We start from the raw sequence: 16,737 nt of genomic DNA, 5'->3' as shown, positions 1-16,737 counted from the left end.
ATAGTAATGACTTTGGCTCTCTTGAGTGCAAATAAAAATTGCAGAAAGAAAAGGTATGTTTGAACACAGTTGTAACTGAGTTCTGTTCCGTCCATCAGTTTTGCTGTTTATTATTAAAAGTACTCAGAAGAACTTTGTTCTAGTACTTGGCACTAATAAGTGAGCCTGTGACAAACCCAGACGACCATTTAAAGTGAGCCTTTTCCACATGTATGAATATGTATTCCATTGGGAGTCAAACAAACATGAATTTCAAACTAAGTATGAAATGAACAGAAGTAAAAATGTATAATTTTAGGCTTAAAATCTAAACTTATACTGGCAGAAAATATTTCATAAAAGAAATATAAAAGATAAAATTGCTCATTTTGAAAAATTGGAACATTAATCTGAATAGTGCTGTCTTTAGTAACTAAAACTTTATTTGCAAATTAATAGTAACTTGGAAATTAGTTTTCAAAAAGAAGAAATAATTGTTAACATAAATGTACATTGAGTCTTATAGCTAAAAATAAAAACCTTGAGTTTTTACTGGCGTTCAAAGTACTCTATGTTACTAGTCTCAGTAATATGGACAGTGGACTTCCCACCTGCAGAGTGGCTTATTGTCTTAATTATAACTTAATGCCTCAAATAACTCAAATTTTATACGGAATTAAAGGATAAATTGAAAACATTTTTAAATTTGCAAACTTCGGCTTAGTTTAGATTTGCGGTATATTTTAATGGTGTGATTTTTAAAATTTTTTTTTAAATTTAAGAACTAGCTAAAATGTTTTTTTGCAGAGTTATGACTGATCAGACTCAGAGCAGATGGGCAGGGCAGTATCGAATCATTTTAATTAAATTGTAGTTTCACTTGCGGAGGTGGTGGTAGGTTGTTGTCTGCCTTTCTTATATGTTGCTTTTGTTAGAGTCTCCCAGTTGTATTGATCCCAAGACTTTAGTTTTTAGAGAAAGAGTGGGACAAGAGTTAACAGATTATTTGTGATTTATTTGTTTTCCACCCAACTTTTATTCTTCCAGGTTCTCTTCCCAGGCATTCTATATAATTATCATTGTTTGAGTTTAGAATACTAGCCCTTTAAAAAATTGGTCATTGTTACGCAGTTGAAATCTTCCAGCTACATCTCTTGTGCTTGTAAGAGGAGTTCTGCAAAACGTAGGGTTTACTGTTTATTTTCTTTAGCACACCAAGCAGAGTACTTGTGGGGGAAAATGTTAAAGGGTGAGAAAGAAGTCATGGAACCAAAAACAGTTTGCTGAGCTTATAATGCACTGTTTTCCATTTAAATAGTTTCTGAAATTATCAGGTCCTGGTGTAAATATTGCAAATCAGGGACCTATGGAATCCTACTTATTCCCACTATTAACTTGGTAGCTAGTTCACATTCACTTTCACAGCTATGAGAGGTTTCTGTACTTTTACGCATTAACTTGCTTTATTTATTTTAAGCAAGACTTTTAAAATATACTGTGATCATGTTTCATTGTCTCTATTTGGCTTCTTTGGCATCTTTTTAAAGGGGTAACTGTATAAGAAAGAGTAATTTGATATTGTATTTGATATCGTTGTCGATTATTCCCATTACTTTTTATCTGAACTGATAATATATAAATTTTTCATTTGACAAGGTTTTAATAGCTTTAACAATGTGTTGACAAAGTCCCAAGCTGTTAAGTTTTAATTTTCATATTGCTTTTATGACAATGGAATTGCTAAAATGAATTAAGGAAAGTTGTATTTCTAAAAATGTAGTGCACGCTTTGTAATAACTTAAAAATTTTATGTGAAATTTGAGGCGCTAAACAAACACTGTAGTTAAATATTTTGATGACCCTTGAAATAATGACTGTTTCAGATTGTCAACTTTTTCAATTATGGAATTTGCTTTTATACCAAGGTTTTCATTCAAGTAACAATTTTTTTTTTAAACTTGGGACTTTTATTTACCAATATTTTTATTAAAATGCTGCAAACTAGGCTGATTATTCCCAGCCTTTTTGAATTTTCTTAATTCAAAGGCGGTTTAACCTTCCACCACTACTGCTATCATCAAAACCCAAGATTTCATGATATTTTTTTATGTTTACATATGCTTGCTCACCGGTGCTAATAGTGATACCCACCAGTTGGTAATATCCACAGCATTAGGGAAATGATTATAATAGAAATATGGCAGTTGACTTAGAAAAGTTGTTCTTGGAGCCCTGCGGTGGGCAAGTATAGCTTCATACTTCAGTAGCCGTTCAGTGGATTCAGTGGATGGCCTTTTGAAAAACTACATTTAGCTTATAGGCTATTGATAACATACTTCTGGTTACTGGTAGAGCTATCAGCACTGGTTTTTGAAATAAGTCGAGCTCTCTAGTATCTTGATGGCCTTCAGAATAGCTGTTTTGATGCCTACATTTAGATTTAGTTAAAATAATCAGGTACTCTGTAGCTTTGAAATCCTCTTGTCTTACAGATGTGGTTAGGTGTTGATGTACCAAATCAAGGTAGTAAACAGTCCAAGATGCAGTTGGAGGCCATCCTGCCCTGCCCTATGCTCTGTGAACTGACCTAGCTAGGCCTTGTTCCTCTATCTGTGAATGCGTGACTCATCGATATGGGCGTTTGTGTTGGGCCCATACCAACCTTGTTTAGTCCCACAGTGTTTTGTTCGCCCCACGGAGGCCAAGAAAGCTGCAGATGAGGCCAAGATGAGATTTGCCCACATAGATGGAGATCATCTGACACTGCTGAATGTCTACCATGCTTTTAAACAAAGTAAGTATAAATTAGATTGAAGGCACTCTTTTGTCTAAATGTCACTTGCAGCACATAAGATCTTTATTCATCTGACTTTCATTTATTATCCGTGACAACTTTACATTAGAAACCCAGAGGTACTTTAAGGAAAAAAACTCCTGACTTGCATTTAAAATAGAAATTACCTATCTTTTTCAAAGTTGTTTACTTTGATAGTTGGGGAGAAAGCACCCATTTTAGAAATCTGGAAAATGTAGTATGTTAAAATGAAATATTTATACAAGATCTATTACTAATATACATGCTTTCACATGGTACTTTTTATTTCATACATTTTACATTTTTATTAAATGTTTATGGAATTAGAAATCATTACTGTAATTTTTTAACAGTAATAAATAGCTTTTATGTAAAAATAAACCAAAAGTGGGCAACAAATTGAATGGCCCTTTTCTATGTCAGGTACCTGTGGACTGTAAATATGAGGGGGAACTTGAACACTACTTTTAGTTCAAGAAATGGATTGTTGTTGAGTGGTACTTTTTTCATCAGAAAGTTAGCAAAAGTTGTAAAAAAAAAAAAAAGTGGTCCTTAGTTGTATAACAGTGAGTTTAATGGAGCAGTGATATACCAGAGGGGGGAATATTATGTCTTTATGAAAAGCAGCAGGTTTTCTGTTACCAAGAACCTTCAATTCATGCCCTTTGACTCAGAAATCTATGAAATCTATCTTTTAGCATTCTGTGGACCAGAGATAAGATTAAACTTTTTCACCCCAGAATTATTTACTACAATGAAAGCTACCTAAATGTCCAATAGAAAGGTTTATGCTATAGCCACATGATGAAATACTCTTATCTTCAAAGAATATTTAGTGACGTGAAAAATGTTTTCCCTATTATTTGAAAATGAGGAAACATAATAATAATCAAGATATTGCCAGGTACTATTATTGGAATGCACTGCTTATAAAAATTGACATCTTAAAGGGAAGAAAATGGAGAAATAACTGCAACAGGTTCTGAAAGTATCTAATATCTACATAAAATAGGTTAACCTGTTGCTGTGTAATCAAAGGTTGATAATCCTACATCATCATTCTTTATCAAAAAGGTGGGGTTCTCAATCACTTTGTACATTTATGGTTTCTATTAATAGAATTTAGTCACCTAATTTATAACATTGACATCTAAATTTTGTATCATTTTATTTGCAAATCAGCCTTATATAAAGTATATTTGAAAAATGACAAATAGGTATTTTAGATATTAGTCAAGAGGATCTATGTCATTAGAGATGGGTTGATTACATAGCAAAGCTAAAATTCATCTTAACTTTTTAATGCTTTGAGAAACATCTAGATGTATTTTGTAACACTTTAATGTCTATGTATATATGTGTGATTTCACTATGAAAAGGTTAGACTTTAGATCTTAAGAGTAGTTTTCTCTATTGGTAAGAAATAGTAGTTAGAATTATTTTTTTTTTACCCAAACATTCTCTTTTTTAGATTTTATCCTTCCATTTACCAAATTATTTTTCAGAAATCTCAGATGTGTGGTTAGCCACAACCTCCCATTTTGTTATTGCAGTGTATGAATTCTAGAAATTAAGAACTTCAGAAACCTGTGCTTCAGGTCAGAATCTAAAAGTCAGCAATCCTTTTTGAAAGTCCCCATTTTGTCATCTGTTTAGATATTTTCATTGCCTTTCAGCTTGTTACAGAGCTTCAGAATAAATAAAAACACCTTCTATAAAGTTTTCTTCAGTTTCATATTCTGAAGATGTTCACTGTCTTTTTAAATGTTAGCATATTCAGGTGATTTCATTTTCTCATTCTAGATGAGATATTTAATAGACATTTTAACATATCATATTTCTCAATTTAAACATCCATGTCTTATGCCACTTGACCATCCTCCCATCCTGTTTCAGAGATGTTGCTATATTTTGTATTGATTAAACATTAATATATCTGTTGTTTCTCTGAAAAGCTATTAGGAAAATGATGTATATCATAATTGGTAAAATCCTTGGAAGGTTGAAAAATATCAATGTGTATCACAGTAGCTGAAATAAGAATTATCACAATTTAGTTTTTACTATCTTCCTCCCCTCTACCCCTCACTATTTAATTTTTATCAAAGGGCTTCTAGAGTAAATAATGCAGTTTTCCATGACTGTCGTGGGAACATAAAGATTTCCCCTATATCATGTTCTATATTATGCTGGTTTGAGCTCTATTTAAGCAAGCATCACTAGGTTGGCTGGAAGCTTGTACAGGATTCATTAGTAGAGAAATAGCCCTTTGACAATAAATATTTATATATATAGAAATTACTTGAAGTGCTGACACATAATCCTTATTTATTAAATCTGAATCTGGGGTTTCCAGACATCCTTGAAGCTGTCACTTATATTTTAATCCTTTTTTCAGGTTTGGGGTACTTAATGTAAGGATTAACTGAAAAACAGTAATACACTGTAGTTTAAGTTCATTTTTATGACTTTCAAATTGTATTTGATAATTGTTAGTGGAACTCTAATTAAAAGCTAAAAAATTAAATTTGAAAATGAGATCCATTACATCAAATCTCAGTCCCCCACCCCTATCTGTTATATCATCTTTTGGAAATAATCAGGTGGATGTCAGTGATAAACTCAATTTATTAAAAAGAGTTGGTTCAAAATAAATAATTGTTCTATTTTTTAATAGTCAAAAACAGTGCTATTTCTTATTGTGAACCTCACCAGTTTATAGGGAAGTTTGATGACATTGTAATTCGTTTAAAGAAAATGATGTGGGTAAATCCCCTCTCTGGGTCATTTAGTTTACTCTTATAATTTATATCCTTTTGATTTAGATATATACCTATTTGGATGATTCATGTCCTCTCTTTCTCCCTCCTTCCACCCCCCAACTTTGTAGATCATGAATCGGTTCAGTGGTGTTATGACAACTTCATTAACTACAGATCCCTGATGTCCGCAGACAATGTACGCCAGCAGCTATCTCGAATTATGGACAGATTTAATTTGCCTCGTCGAAGTACTGATTTTACAAGCAGGGACTATTACATTAATATAAGAAAAGCTTTGGTTACTGGGTATTTCATGCAGGTATGTGGATAATACAGGGATGTATAGGAAATGTTTACATAATATCCTTTGTAATCCAGAACAACCTTTTAAATCCACTTTTATACAAAAGTCACTTTAAGAATGTACGAACACTGATCTTGTACAGGTTGTCAAAAGAATTAATATATTTAGAACTTCTGTTTTTAATGAGTAACAAATTGACCATGAAATGGCAGAGTTATTAATCCAGTTATATATAGGTAAACTTTAGGGTTACATTTTTATTAATGAAGTCTTTATTATACCAAATGGCTATGTTAGCTAGCCATTTTCTGGTAGGATTAGTAGTAGTGATTTTTTTAAAAAGATTTATTTATGCATATAAGAACTGGGGTATAGGTCAAATGTTCGGGGGGTGGAGGGGGGAGCATGAGAAGATTCACCAGAGACAGGGTGAGGAACAGAACAGGCAGACTGACTGAAATCACTGCTGAGGGGAACAGCAGCCGAGAGAGAAGAGGTCTGCTGCGCCATGTGGGTAGCTCCCTGGCCAGCCTGGGATCAAACTCGTGCTGCAGAGGCTGCAGACAGCTTCACAGTGCTGTACTGTGCTGTGCTTAACCGCTTGCACCACCAAGGAGGCCCTGTAGTGATTTTTTAATGGATATTTCAACCCTTGACTTTTGATAAATGTATTGAACAGTTTCTTTGTAGATCTTAATTGGAGATGAATAATCATAACAGTACTGAAATGAAGCAGTGTCTGGTGGCTCCAGAGTACAGTTCATTTACCTCTTTATCTAATCACCCAAAATTCAAATATTCAAATAACTACCTTTCAATTCTATGTGATCATTGGTATTTTTAACTAAGACTTCAGTACTCATATGTAAAAAATGTATTTTGAGTTAATAAAGATGAAAAGTCATTTAAAAGATTTTATTTAGTTTTAAGTATGTACTGTTGGCAACTAGAACTGAAGTAACACTTATCAGTAAATATACTGAATATTAGTTTCAAGGGATTTAAAATAGAAATTATATTAAAAATGTCCCAAAAATTCTCTAGTAAAATTGAGCATAAATCATTCCAGTACTTGGAGTGGGGTTGATTTTATGGTCTGTGTCCAGCTTGTTTATTCATTCTGGTTGTGTCTTTTAAGCAAGAATGGGCCTAAATACAATAAATCAAAATATAAAGAGATTGGCATTTTGTATTTGAAATTAAAGTAACAGAATGTTTGGAGGGCCTCCCCTGGTGGCACAATGGTTGAGCGCTGGGCTGCGAAGCTGCCTGCAACCTCTGCAGCGCCAGTTCGATCCTGGGCCACGGGCGAGGGTCCCACATGGCGTGCAGACCTCTCCTTCCACACCCACTGCTCCCCTCAGCAGTGTATTTCTTTTTCGTCAGTCTGCCTGTTGTGTTCCCCACTCTGTCTCTGGTGAATCCTCTCACCCTCCTGAGTTTCTGACTGTACCCAGTGCTTGTATAAATAATCAAATAAATCTTTTTTTTCCAAAAAAAAAAAAAAGAATGTTTGGAGTTAGGGAAATAACAGAGTTAAGAGTTCTTTCTCCAACCTCTTAACTTTGTTGTTTAATGTATACCAATATGTATTAGTTTCCTTTTTACCTGTTTTCAGTTTGTTTTTCATAATCAAAATAAGATTGAGAAAGATATATTTAAACTATGGATTTCTCTTTTTTTCTTGAGATTTAATATATAAATAGGACATGCATTTTACTTCTTGGCACCTAGTATACTTTTGAGTGAACTTTAGTTCATTTTACATTACTTATTAGTAATTAATATTTGTTATTATCCACACATCCCCTATGTAATAGAGTTCTAGAATTAGAAAAGGCATATTGTTGTCTGCTTCAGTTTATGTTACTTAGATATTAGATGAATGCCAATCAATGTTGTTTATAGATGGAAGAAATAACAGGCAAGAAGCACATCCACCTTCTTTCCCCATTTTTTTCCTTATTCTTTTCTTTGTGGGGTTACTTTTTGCTTTTCCTTTTTACTCTTTAAGATTTTTTTTTTTTATTTATGCATACAAGAACTGGGATGTAGGCTAGAGGTGCAAGGGGTGAGAGGATTCACCTGAGAGTGGGGAGCAGAAAGGACAGATGTACTGAAATACACTGTTGAGGGGAACAGCAAGCAAGATAAGAGGGGTCTGGTACACCACGTGGGTCAGCTCCCTGGCCGCCGGGGATTGAATTCATCCTGCAGTGGCTGGCAATAGCTTGATAACTCTGAGACTTTAAACCCTGCACCACCAAGGAAGCCCTACTCTTCACTTTTTCTATCTTAAATGTGATTTAGCTCATAATTGTTCATCTAGTATGTAGTTATGTAGTTGTCAATTGGAGTTGAAGAACCCACTTAAGATAGTGTGAGCCAGAACTGGCCAGAGAGTGTGTATTTAGGCTCTGTTGGCTTGATAAGTCCCAGTTGGAGTACTCTTCTCCCTCCCCTGTGTTCCAGTTGGCACTTCACTTGTGGACCCTGAAAGTTAAATTTCATATGATTTTTCATTCATCACCAAATGGACTCCCCCCACACCCCAATCACTTAAAGATGCGCAAGTCATTCTTGATTTGCAGGCCTCACAATTTACAGTCACTGAGTTGGGTTTGTCTGATAGTAGTATGTTTGGATAGTATGTTTTCATCAGGCAGTGGTGAATAAACAATCATCAGGTAAAAAGCAAAAGGTGAGCCCTTCCTATTCCTATTAGGTAGCTTTATCATATCATTTTGTAACCAGCACCTTAGAAGAACTGTATTAATATACTGGGTTTTGGTTTCAGGTGGCACATCTAGAACGAACAGGGCACTACTTAACTGTGAAAGATAACCAGGTGGTTCAGTTGCATCCCTCTACTGTCCTTGACCACAAGCCTGAATGGGTGCTTTATAATGAGTTTGTTCTTACCACAAAGAATTATATCCGGACGTGTACAGATATCAAGCCAGAATGGTAAGCAACACCCTTTATCTTTTAGTTTGCTCAGTGTCGAATCTGACTGTTGGCGGAGTCCTGTCTTTCCTCTTGCTCTTTAGCCAGGGCTATACTCTCCATGTAGCTCTGAGGCATTGACTGGACGGTATGTTTGCAGTCGTGCAGTCTGATTTGCTAGGATGACAGTGGGATCATGGCAGGATTTGAAGCCAAACATGAGGTTATAGTTGACTAGCATCAGGAGTGTTTTTGGAGCCATCATCTTGATGTGATTAAACACAAAGCCCTTGGTTCCAAAAAAACTTGTCTTTGACTTACCTGTGTATTTTAATTGACTCAACTATTAGCTGTATGTTGGTCATTTAAGAGATAAGCAGATACACCACTTCTCTCATATCTTCACATGCTTGCTTTACAGAATATAATCAGAACTGATTGTGTTATTTAAAACAAATTTACCTCTCCCTTTGTCGTATGTGTGTTGCTTGGCTTGTGCACGCTCTCGCTCTCTTGCTCTCTGCCAGAATCTATTTTATGATTTATGATAGGAAATGTCAGCCAAGAATGGTGGGACTGAAAGCACTTATTTTAGTGGATACCACTTGCGCTGTAGTGTGAGATTTCTTTCTTGCACTGATTTATGACTTTTGACACCTAAATTGTGTAGGACATTATCATTTTATCTTAAAATGCTTTGTTGAGAAAAAATGGTATGACTAAATGTTACAAAACATTTCGGTCAAGTGTATTCTTTGGGATGTAGGGTTATATTTATAGTTATTAAAAGTTTGAAAATGAGAAGATGTAATCATTTGAGTGACAAGGTGTTTCTGATATTGAATTTGTTTTACTATATATATGGGAGCAATTGGTCAAAATAGTTGTCTACAATGAAGAAATTAATGGCTGTATGTTAACATCTTTTTAGTAAAAGTAAGGGAGTTTATGGGAAGCCTAGTATCAAAAAATGTACAGTTTCTAGAATAACATGTTTCTTAAAAATGGTGTTCATAAGGAATTTAGGTATTTGTAATTTCATCATTGATTGGATTTGTATATTTGCCTTTTGTTTTTGTACATTAGTATATTAATGAGTAATGTCCATCCTCATGAGCAACTCCTGTACTTGAATGTTAATTTGGTAATTTTTCCCCCTCCCCCTTCTGGACAGGTTGGTGAAAATTGCCCCTCAATATTATGACATGAGCAATTTCCCACAGTGTGAAGCAAAGAGACAGTTGGACCGCATCATTGCCAAACTTCAATCCAAGGAATATTCACAGTACTGAATTCAATGCTTAGAACTGAAGTTATTCAGAGGACAGCTTTAAAAGATGAATGAACTCAAAAGTTCAAGTTGTGCTCTTCACGTTGGTTCAATAATGGCCTTTATTTGAAAGCTTTTTAATTTTTCTTTACAGTAAATATTCCATTCTGATTTCATAAATTAAACATTTATGCCTCCCTTTTGTGTTGACACTGTAGCTTATACTGGAAAAGTCGATCAATGTTTTGCAGTTTATTGAAAGTAGTTCTATATATAACAATGTTATAAGCATTTCTTTAGAAATGGTTGAAAATGCTTCTAAAATGTGATTATCGACCATGGTATGCATGATCGTTGTAATTGTTGACATTCCTTTTAGAAGTTGTGAAATGTTACAACTTGTGCTTATGTAGACACAATCTTCTGTCTCAGTACAGAGGCACTGACTTCAATAAAGTCTATTTATACTAATTTTGGCCAAAGCACTTTGATATCTTTGTCCTAGTCTCCTGAAGTATGGCTTCTCTTCCCAGGTGTGACCTTTTTCTTTTTTCCCCAATTATAATTATGGTGTGATTACATATTTAGCATCTTTCTACAAGGTCTACTCTTTAGGATAAAGTAGTCATTAAAACAATATTTTTAAGAGCATAGCGTAGTGCTTTGTTAGATTAATTAGAATATGATTTGAGGGGATGAAGTATATAGCTTTATTTGAAACAGGATCCCAAAAGACAGAGTAATGAAAGAATAGCTTTTCGTTTTTAAGTTCTTTTCATAAGACTGATAATTTATTATTTTGTTACTGTATTTTTGGCAGATCTTTTGTTATAGAGAAGCCTGACTACTCTAGCTTCCCATGTTTTATTTGTATTAAATAGATAGTAGGGAATGATACTACATAAATCTATGGTCAGTTTTGCAACATTCTCAGTGTTGGATGCTTTATACAATGTACAAAGTAGTAGAGTGTATTAGAGTGTGAATTTTTCTTTACATTTTTTATAACAGGCAGTAGTAGACAAGTTCCTTAATCACAAATGAAGTGTTTTGGTGTGATCCATCAGAGTCTGTAATAAATCTGTTCTTTTCACTTGAAGACTAAATACTCTGCTCATTAATGTCTAGACTCCTTTTTCTACCTCTCTTCCCTTTAGAAATAATTATTGTTACGGGAAAGATACAGGTGTGGTAGTTGGGATTTAAATATACTTGAGACATATTTTTGCTGTATGATTAAGGGAATTAATTGGACAGAATAATTAGGCTTCTGGGATACATTTTCTTGTAGATTTACTAAATGATGACTAGTGACTTGAAAGAGTTAATGTGCTTCTGTAAGTGTATTTTTGTTTCCATGGAGTAATTTGCACACTGAAATACTTAAGTTTGCATTTTAATTCATTAACAGTTTATCCTACAGTAGATATTGGCATCATCTAGGTTATGTTAAGAAAATCTGGGCATTTGGTCATACTTTTTTACTAAAAAGGCAACTTGACCAAGTATGTCTTTTGCCTATTTAAATTTCTGTCACAAGTATATAATTCAGTGATTTATATCTTTATAATCTAACCATCTCATTTAAAATAGGTCTCGGTGTAGTGTATATGGCTTATTTTATGTGCTTTTTAAATATCTGAAATCAGTAGGTTTTCTTAGAAACTTAAGATACATGTGTAGGACAGAGTTTGGCATTGGGCAGTGTCTGGGCGTGGTGACAGCTCTTTCCATCTAGTAGATGGTGATTTTACAGTGGGGGTGCTAAATGGAGTTGGTAGAGCAGGTGAGTTTTCATTCTTCATTGTCACATGGCCGCATCTCACTGAGGCGGGGAGTTTCTTAATCACTGACATTGTTGTTAGAGGTACAACTTTTTAAAATGGTGTGTGCTCCAATCCCTATAATTTAAGATTTGGCAGCAGAATACCGAAGTGAGTGTAATTTCCCTCATTTGGGTAGGTGGTTACTAATATCAGGTGAGTCCTGGTATAGAACAAGATGATTAACCATAATATTTAAAAACTTTTTGAGGCATATCTGAAAAAGGTTCTCCTTATCTCTCAAAGCAGTACAGCTTTTTGCCATCAATGATACAAGGAAGGCATTGGCGAGGAGAACCTTTGGCTGTTAAAGTTGAGAAAATAAAAAAAACTCAGGGAGGCAGGGCATAGCATATCCTGTTGCAACCTATTTAACCAGAATCAAAAAAAGAAGCAGTCTACCCTCAATAGGGATCATGACTTTAATCCTAAACTTTTTAGGTACAAAAGTAACCTACAAATACTTGGAATTCTGTTCTGTGTGATTTTAAGGACTACTTCCTCTGCTCAGGTGCTTTAAAGAAAGCCATTACTTCAGAAGAATCTTTATAGTTAGATTAAAAATAATGAGGTGATCTCTGTGATTATTTCTAATTCTTCCTTCTAGAACACAGTTAAGACTGTTCTGCTATCTGATGCCATTTAGATATTTGACTTGATATCTTCCTTTACCCTTACTTAGGCTGAATAGCCTATTTTCCCTGAACATTCCTAATGAAAACTCTGCCAGGTATTCTGTGGATTACAGTTCGTCCTGTGGTCTAAACTGGACAGAGTGCAGTGGAACTTACATACCCCAGGGGAGCAGACATGTCCTAGCTTCTGGTAATGTAACTTAAGCTTACATTAACCTCAAACACAGCGTAATTTTGGCTTGTATTATTTGTCTTATTATAAATTTAAATTATATAATTATTACATGATAGCTTTGGATGTGACTCAGGGCTGAGAAAAGATTGTCACAGACCTGGGCAGTGTTAATTTTTGGAGGCCTCAGACACACACTGAAGTGTTCATTAAACATTTTAAAACGTAAGACATTTCAAAAAAATTGCTTCTGAAATCATCAGGACAGTATATCTTAATTGTACATGTTTGCTAATACCAAAGTAATGTTGACAGTTGCTCTACATATACACAGACACATACCTAGACACATAACATAGATTTGAATTTTAGGTGGATTTTTACATCAGAGAAAGTATGGGCGGAGATATTTTTCTGGCCTGAGGCCTATTTAGTGCTTGCCTGGTATCCTTCCCATGGATAAAATGGCCCAGTCCCTGACCATTGTGCACAGCATCAAGTAGTTTATCTTGCCATGGAGAAGGCATATGTGTTTGTTTAGAACTTCTTGCTGCAGTGACTTAATTATTTTTGTTGGTATATACTCACTAGATGGTGGGAATTCCTTATTTTGCTTACTGTGACTTCGTTGGCTTGCACTTGGTAATTGCTGATTTTTAGGATATTTGAACGTCTGTTGTCAGTTATGTGCTAATAAGTTAAATCCAAACTTGGAAATGACTTGTGTTTACCAAGTTTCTTACAATTTTTTTTTTGGTATGAAAAGGTACATTTTGTTTTATTTGAAAAGATGGTATTTTTTGGGGTAGGGTTTTCATTTGTAATTAATAGGAGAATGCAGTAAATGGAACTTGATTGAGAATTCAAGTCATAAACATGGGAAAAACACATTTATATAACATGAATGTTTTTTTCTCTGTTTTTTCTTTTTTAACATTTCTCCCTGCCAGCAGCTTTATTTTACTTGTTAGTGGCAGTCCATAGAATTTCTGTGTAAATTGTTTAGTGGTAATGATCATTGTTCAGACTATTGAAGGCATTGTGTGAGGTGAGAGATACATTGATAATTCAGTGACCTTCTTGGGTTATGGTCTGATAGGGCTTTTTAAAATGAATGCAAAGTTCTGTGATATAAAGCAAGGTGTGAGGAAGATCAAAGAGCTATTACAGGTATCAGAAAGGAAAGAGAGGGGTTAAGATTAAGCAAGAAAAGTAAAATGATAAAGCTAAGGAGCCAAGTAAGTGAAATGGTTAAGAGTGAGCCATTGAAAGTGATAAGGACTGGGTCAACTCACATCCCTGCCTCTGACCGGTTGTTACCATGTCAGAATACTTGGAAGGTATTTCTTGTACAGAGGTGGATATCCAAATTTATATATGAAGTCTCCCCTGTTAGAAAGTGGAGGCTTTTTTTTTTAATCCCATAACTTCTAAATTTGGATTCTGGGTAATAACCATTTGCACCTTCTGGATTTTTAAATATTTGGAAAATTTTGTGGAGGAGGTGGAATTTCAGTAGGTACTCAGGACAGTTAACAGCATCTTATGCCAAGAGTCATGCTTTAGAGCTAGTTCTGCTTTGAGGTGAAATTGATACTCAGTAAACTATATACCTTTTAAGATCTACAGTATGAACTCTCAAGTGTATACAGTCTTGTAGTCATCACAGTCACACTCACCCCAAGGGTTTCCCCCTGTCCCTTTGGCGCTGACTCATCTACCCCCACTCCAGTTCTTAGGAATTACTGAACTTCCTGTCCTTTTTCAGTTTTGCCTTTTCCAGGGGGTTGTGAATGGAATCATACTGTGTATAGTGTCATGTCTGCTTTCTTTAAATTGATCATAATGCTCTTAAAAAATTCACGTATGGTGCAACTATCAGTGCATTCCTCTTTATTGCTGAATAAAATTAAAATGACATAAATAAAAAACATAAGGTAACTCAAAAAAAATCCATATGTATGTATGGATCAAGTTCTTGCTTTAAGAGGGGAGCAAGCCACTTAGCGAGTGGTTTGATTGTAAGCAAGCAAGGGATCATGGGTGGGTTTTAGATCCTAGGGATTTAATAGTGAATTCCTCTCTAGGTTCCTCCTCTGTGATCAATAGCCTGGGAACTGAAAACAGAAGGGAAAGTGCCCCCATGTTGAGGATGGGTATAGCAGGCATGGAGAAAAGTGATCAATCCTTAAGATCTTGCCCTTTAAAAAATGCATTAGGCAAAGTAAATGTCTTTGTTTATACTTAAGGGTCAGTGCATTCCTTGTACTTAGATTTGGATGGCAACTGTTCTCAAACTCATCTAGTATCAGTGAACTTTTCCTTACGCCTTGTGCTCCTCTGATTTTGGTTCATGGCCTTGGTGAGCACATTCTGCACATAGTCATAGGTGTGATGTCTTTGCTTGTTAGTGGCAGTTTCGTTTTGGCGCATAGGTGTGATGCTCATGTGAAGACGTTGAAAGAATTGAACGAAATTTTGACTTAGCCAATTTTTTTTTTAAGATGTATTTATGCATACAAGAACTGAGGTGTAGACCAGAGATGTGGGGGGTGAGAGTGGGGAGCAGAACAAGCAGATCCGCTGAAATACACTGCTGAGGGGACAGTGGGTCAAGACAGAATAGGTCTGCTGCGCCATGTGGGTTAGTTCACTGCTGAAGTGGCTGCCGCTGTCTTTAACTCCTGCACCGGTAGGGAGCCCAACTTAGCCAAATCTGAGGGCATTGTTGGAATTAAATGCAGCCTGCTACAATTCTAGGGAGTGACTTATTTAAAACCATTAATGAATGGAAATTTATTATGCTTACAGAATTGTGTGTGGTTTTATTTTAGATTCTCTAAAGAAATAGAATTGTGAATATTCAAGGCTAGGGAATATTTCAGCCCTATGGCCATAGCGTGATTTAGTATCTTACAAAAGAACATGGTATTGGATACATAGGGAGAATTGCCCAGTGCTATAACATTCTTCTTTAAAAGGGAAACAATTTTTAAGATTGAGTTAAACTTATGCAGTAAATTGTAAAAGAAATGACTGGAATTTCGTCTCTGGATTATCTGCTTTTTATTGTATAATCTCAGTTCTGCTTAGTAAAAATACATACTGAAGACTTTTGTAAAATATTAAAAATTCTTAATGCTTTATGTTTGGCTGTTTCGTGTGATCATTATTTCCCAAAATTAATGAAGGAAATTTTTGTAATGTAAAATATAGTTTACATTTTATTTGTTACTGTTTGCCTTTTTGCATTCAAGAGGAGGCTGGACTGATGACGTTAAAGGTGTTTTTTAAGCTCTGAATGTCTGAGTCTGCTTTCTCTGGCCTCTCTGGAGACATTTAATTACCTTAGAGAAACAGGAGTTTCTACAGAAAGTGCTGACTGCTTTAGAGCTCCCTTCTTAAAGTACTGTAATGAACAGTTTTGGTACAGAGTATTTTGTTTGCCAGGGGTAAGGAAAGCCTTTGGAGCCCAAGTTTCTCCCAGTTTTTTTTTTTTTTTTTTTTGCTACAGAGAAATGCAATATTGGGTATGTTTCAGATGATACACAGACGGCTCTCGGACAGTTACAGCCGTGTTTCCACCAAGAATCAGTAAGGTAAACTGAGGGCAATGGAAGGAATGATCAGGTGTGGTGTAGGAAAGGAGAAAGCAGTAGCAGCATGTGAAATAATTTACAGGAATTCAGGGGCCTTTGTTAGAACTGAGTCCCATAACTCTAGGGCAGGTTGCATTATTTCCTTCTGCCCTCCCACCCCCCAAGAACTGAGGTCCAAGGTCATGTGGCTATTTATCAATTTATCAGTCAGCAGAGCTGACATAACTCACTGCCCAGCTAAGGACTCCCTGTGCTACTTGATGTATTTTTCCTAAGCTGTGTGCAGGTAGCTGGGATGTAAAGCCTGGTTGGAATCCTTTGTTGAATGCCTGGTTCTAAGATTGTGATACTCCCCTTAAATTTAGAACTTTATCATAATGTTTTAGCTTTGTGAGCAAGGTGGGTCTCGTTTCTGTTTTGTGTTTGCAGAAT

General features: G+C 35.2%; 1 protein-coding gene across 1 annotated transcript in view; it reads left to right on the top strand.

Annotated features, from left to right (window-relative positions):
* DHX15 (DEAH-box helicase 15) overlaps positions 1 to 10,544 on the top strand; it is a 56,901-nt gene extending 46,357 nt beyond the window's left edge. The window contains exons 11-14 of the mRNA XM_037530503.2: positions 2,651 to 2,773; positions 5,685 to 5,875; positions 8,658 to 8,827; positions 9,981 to 10,544. Of these exons, the coding sequence (XP_037386400.1) occupies positions 2,651 to 2,773; positions 5,685 to 5,875; positions 8,658 to 8,827; positions 9,981 to 10,098 (602 nt within the window). The 3' untranslated portion in view covers positions 10,099 to 10,544. The remainder of the gene's footprint in view (positions 1 to 2,650; positions 2,774 to 5,684; positions 5,876 to 8,657; positions 8,828 to 9,980) is intronic.
* Positions 10,545 to 16,737: the final 6,193 nt, after the last annotated feature.

Source organism: Talpa occidentalis, unplaced genomic scaffold (genome assembly GCF_014898055.3).
Source record: "Talpa occidentalis isolate TD23 unplaced genomic scaffold, MPIMG_talOcc4v2.1 talOcc4.6, whole genome shotgun sequence".
Classification (NCBI taxonomy): domain Eukaryota; kingdom Metazoa; phylum Chordata; class Mammalia; order Eulipotyphla; family Talpidae; genus Talpa; species Talpa occidentalis.
Note: the sequence above shows the minus strand (reverse complement) of the source record. Positions and strands in the feature narration are given on the sequence as shown.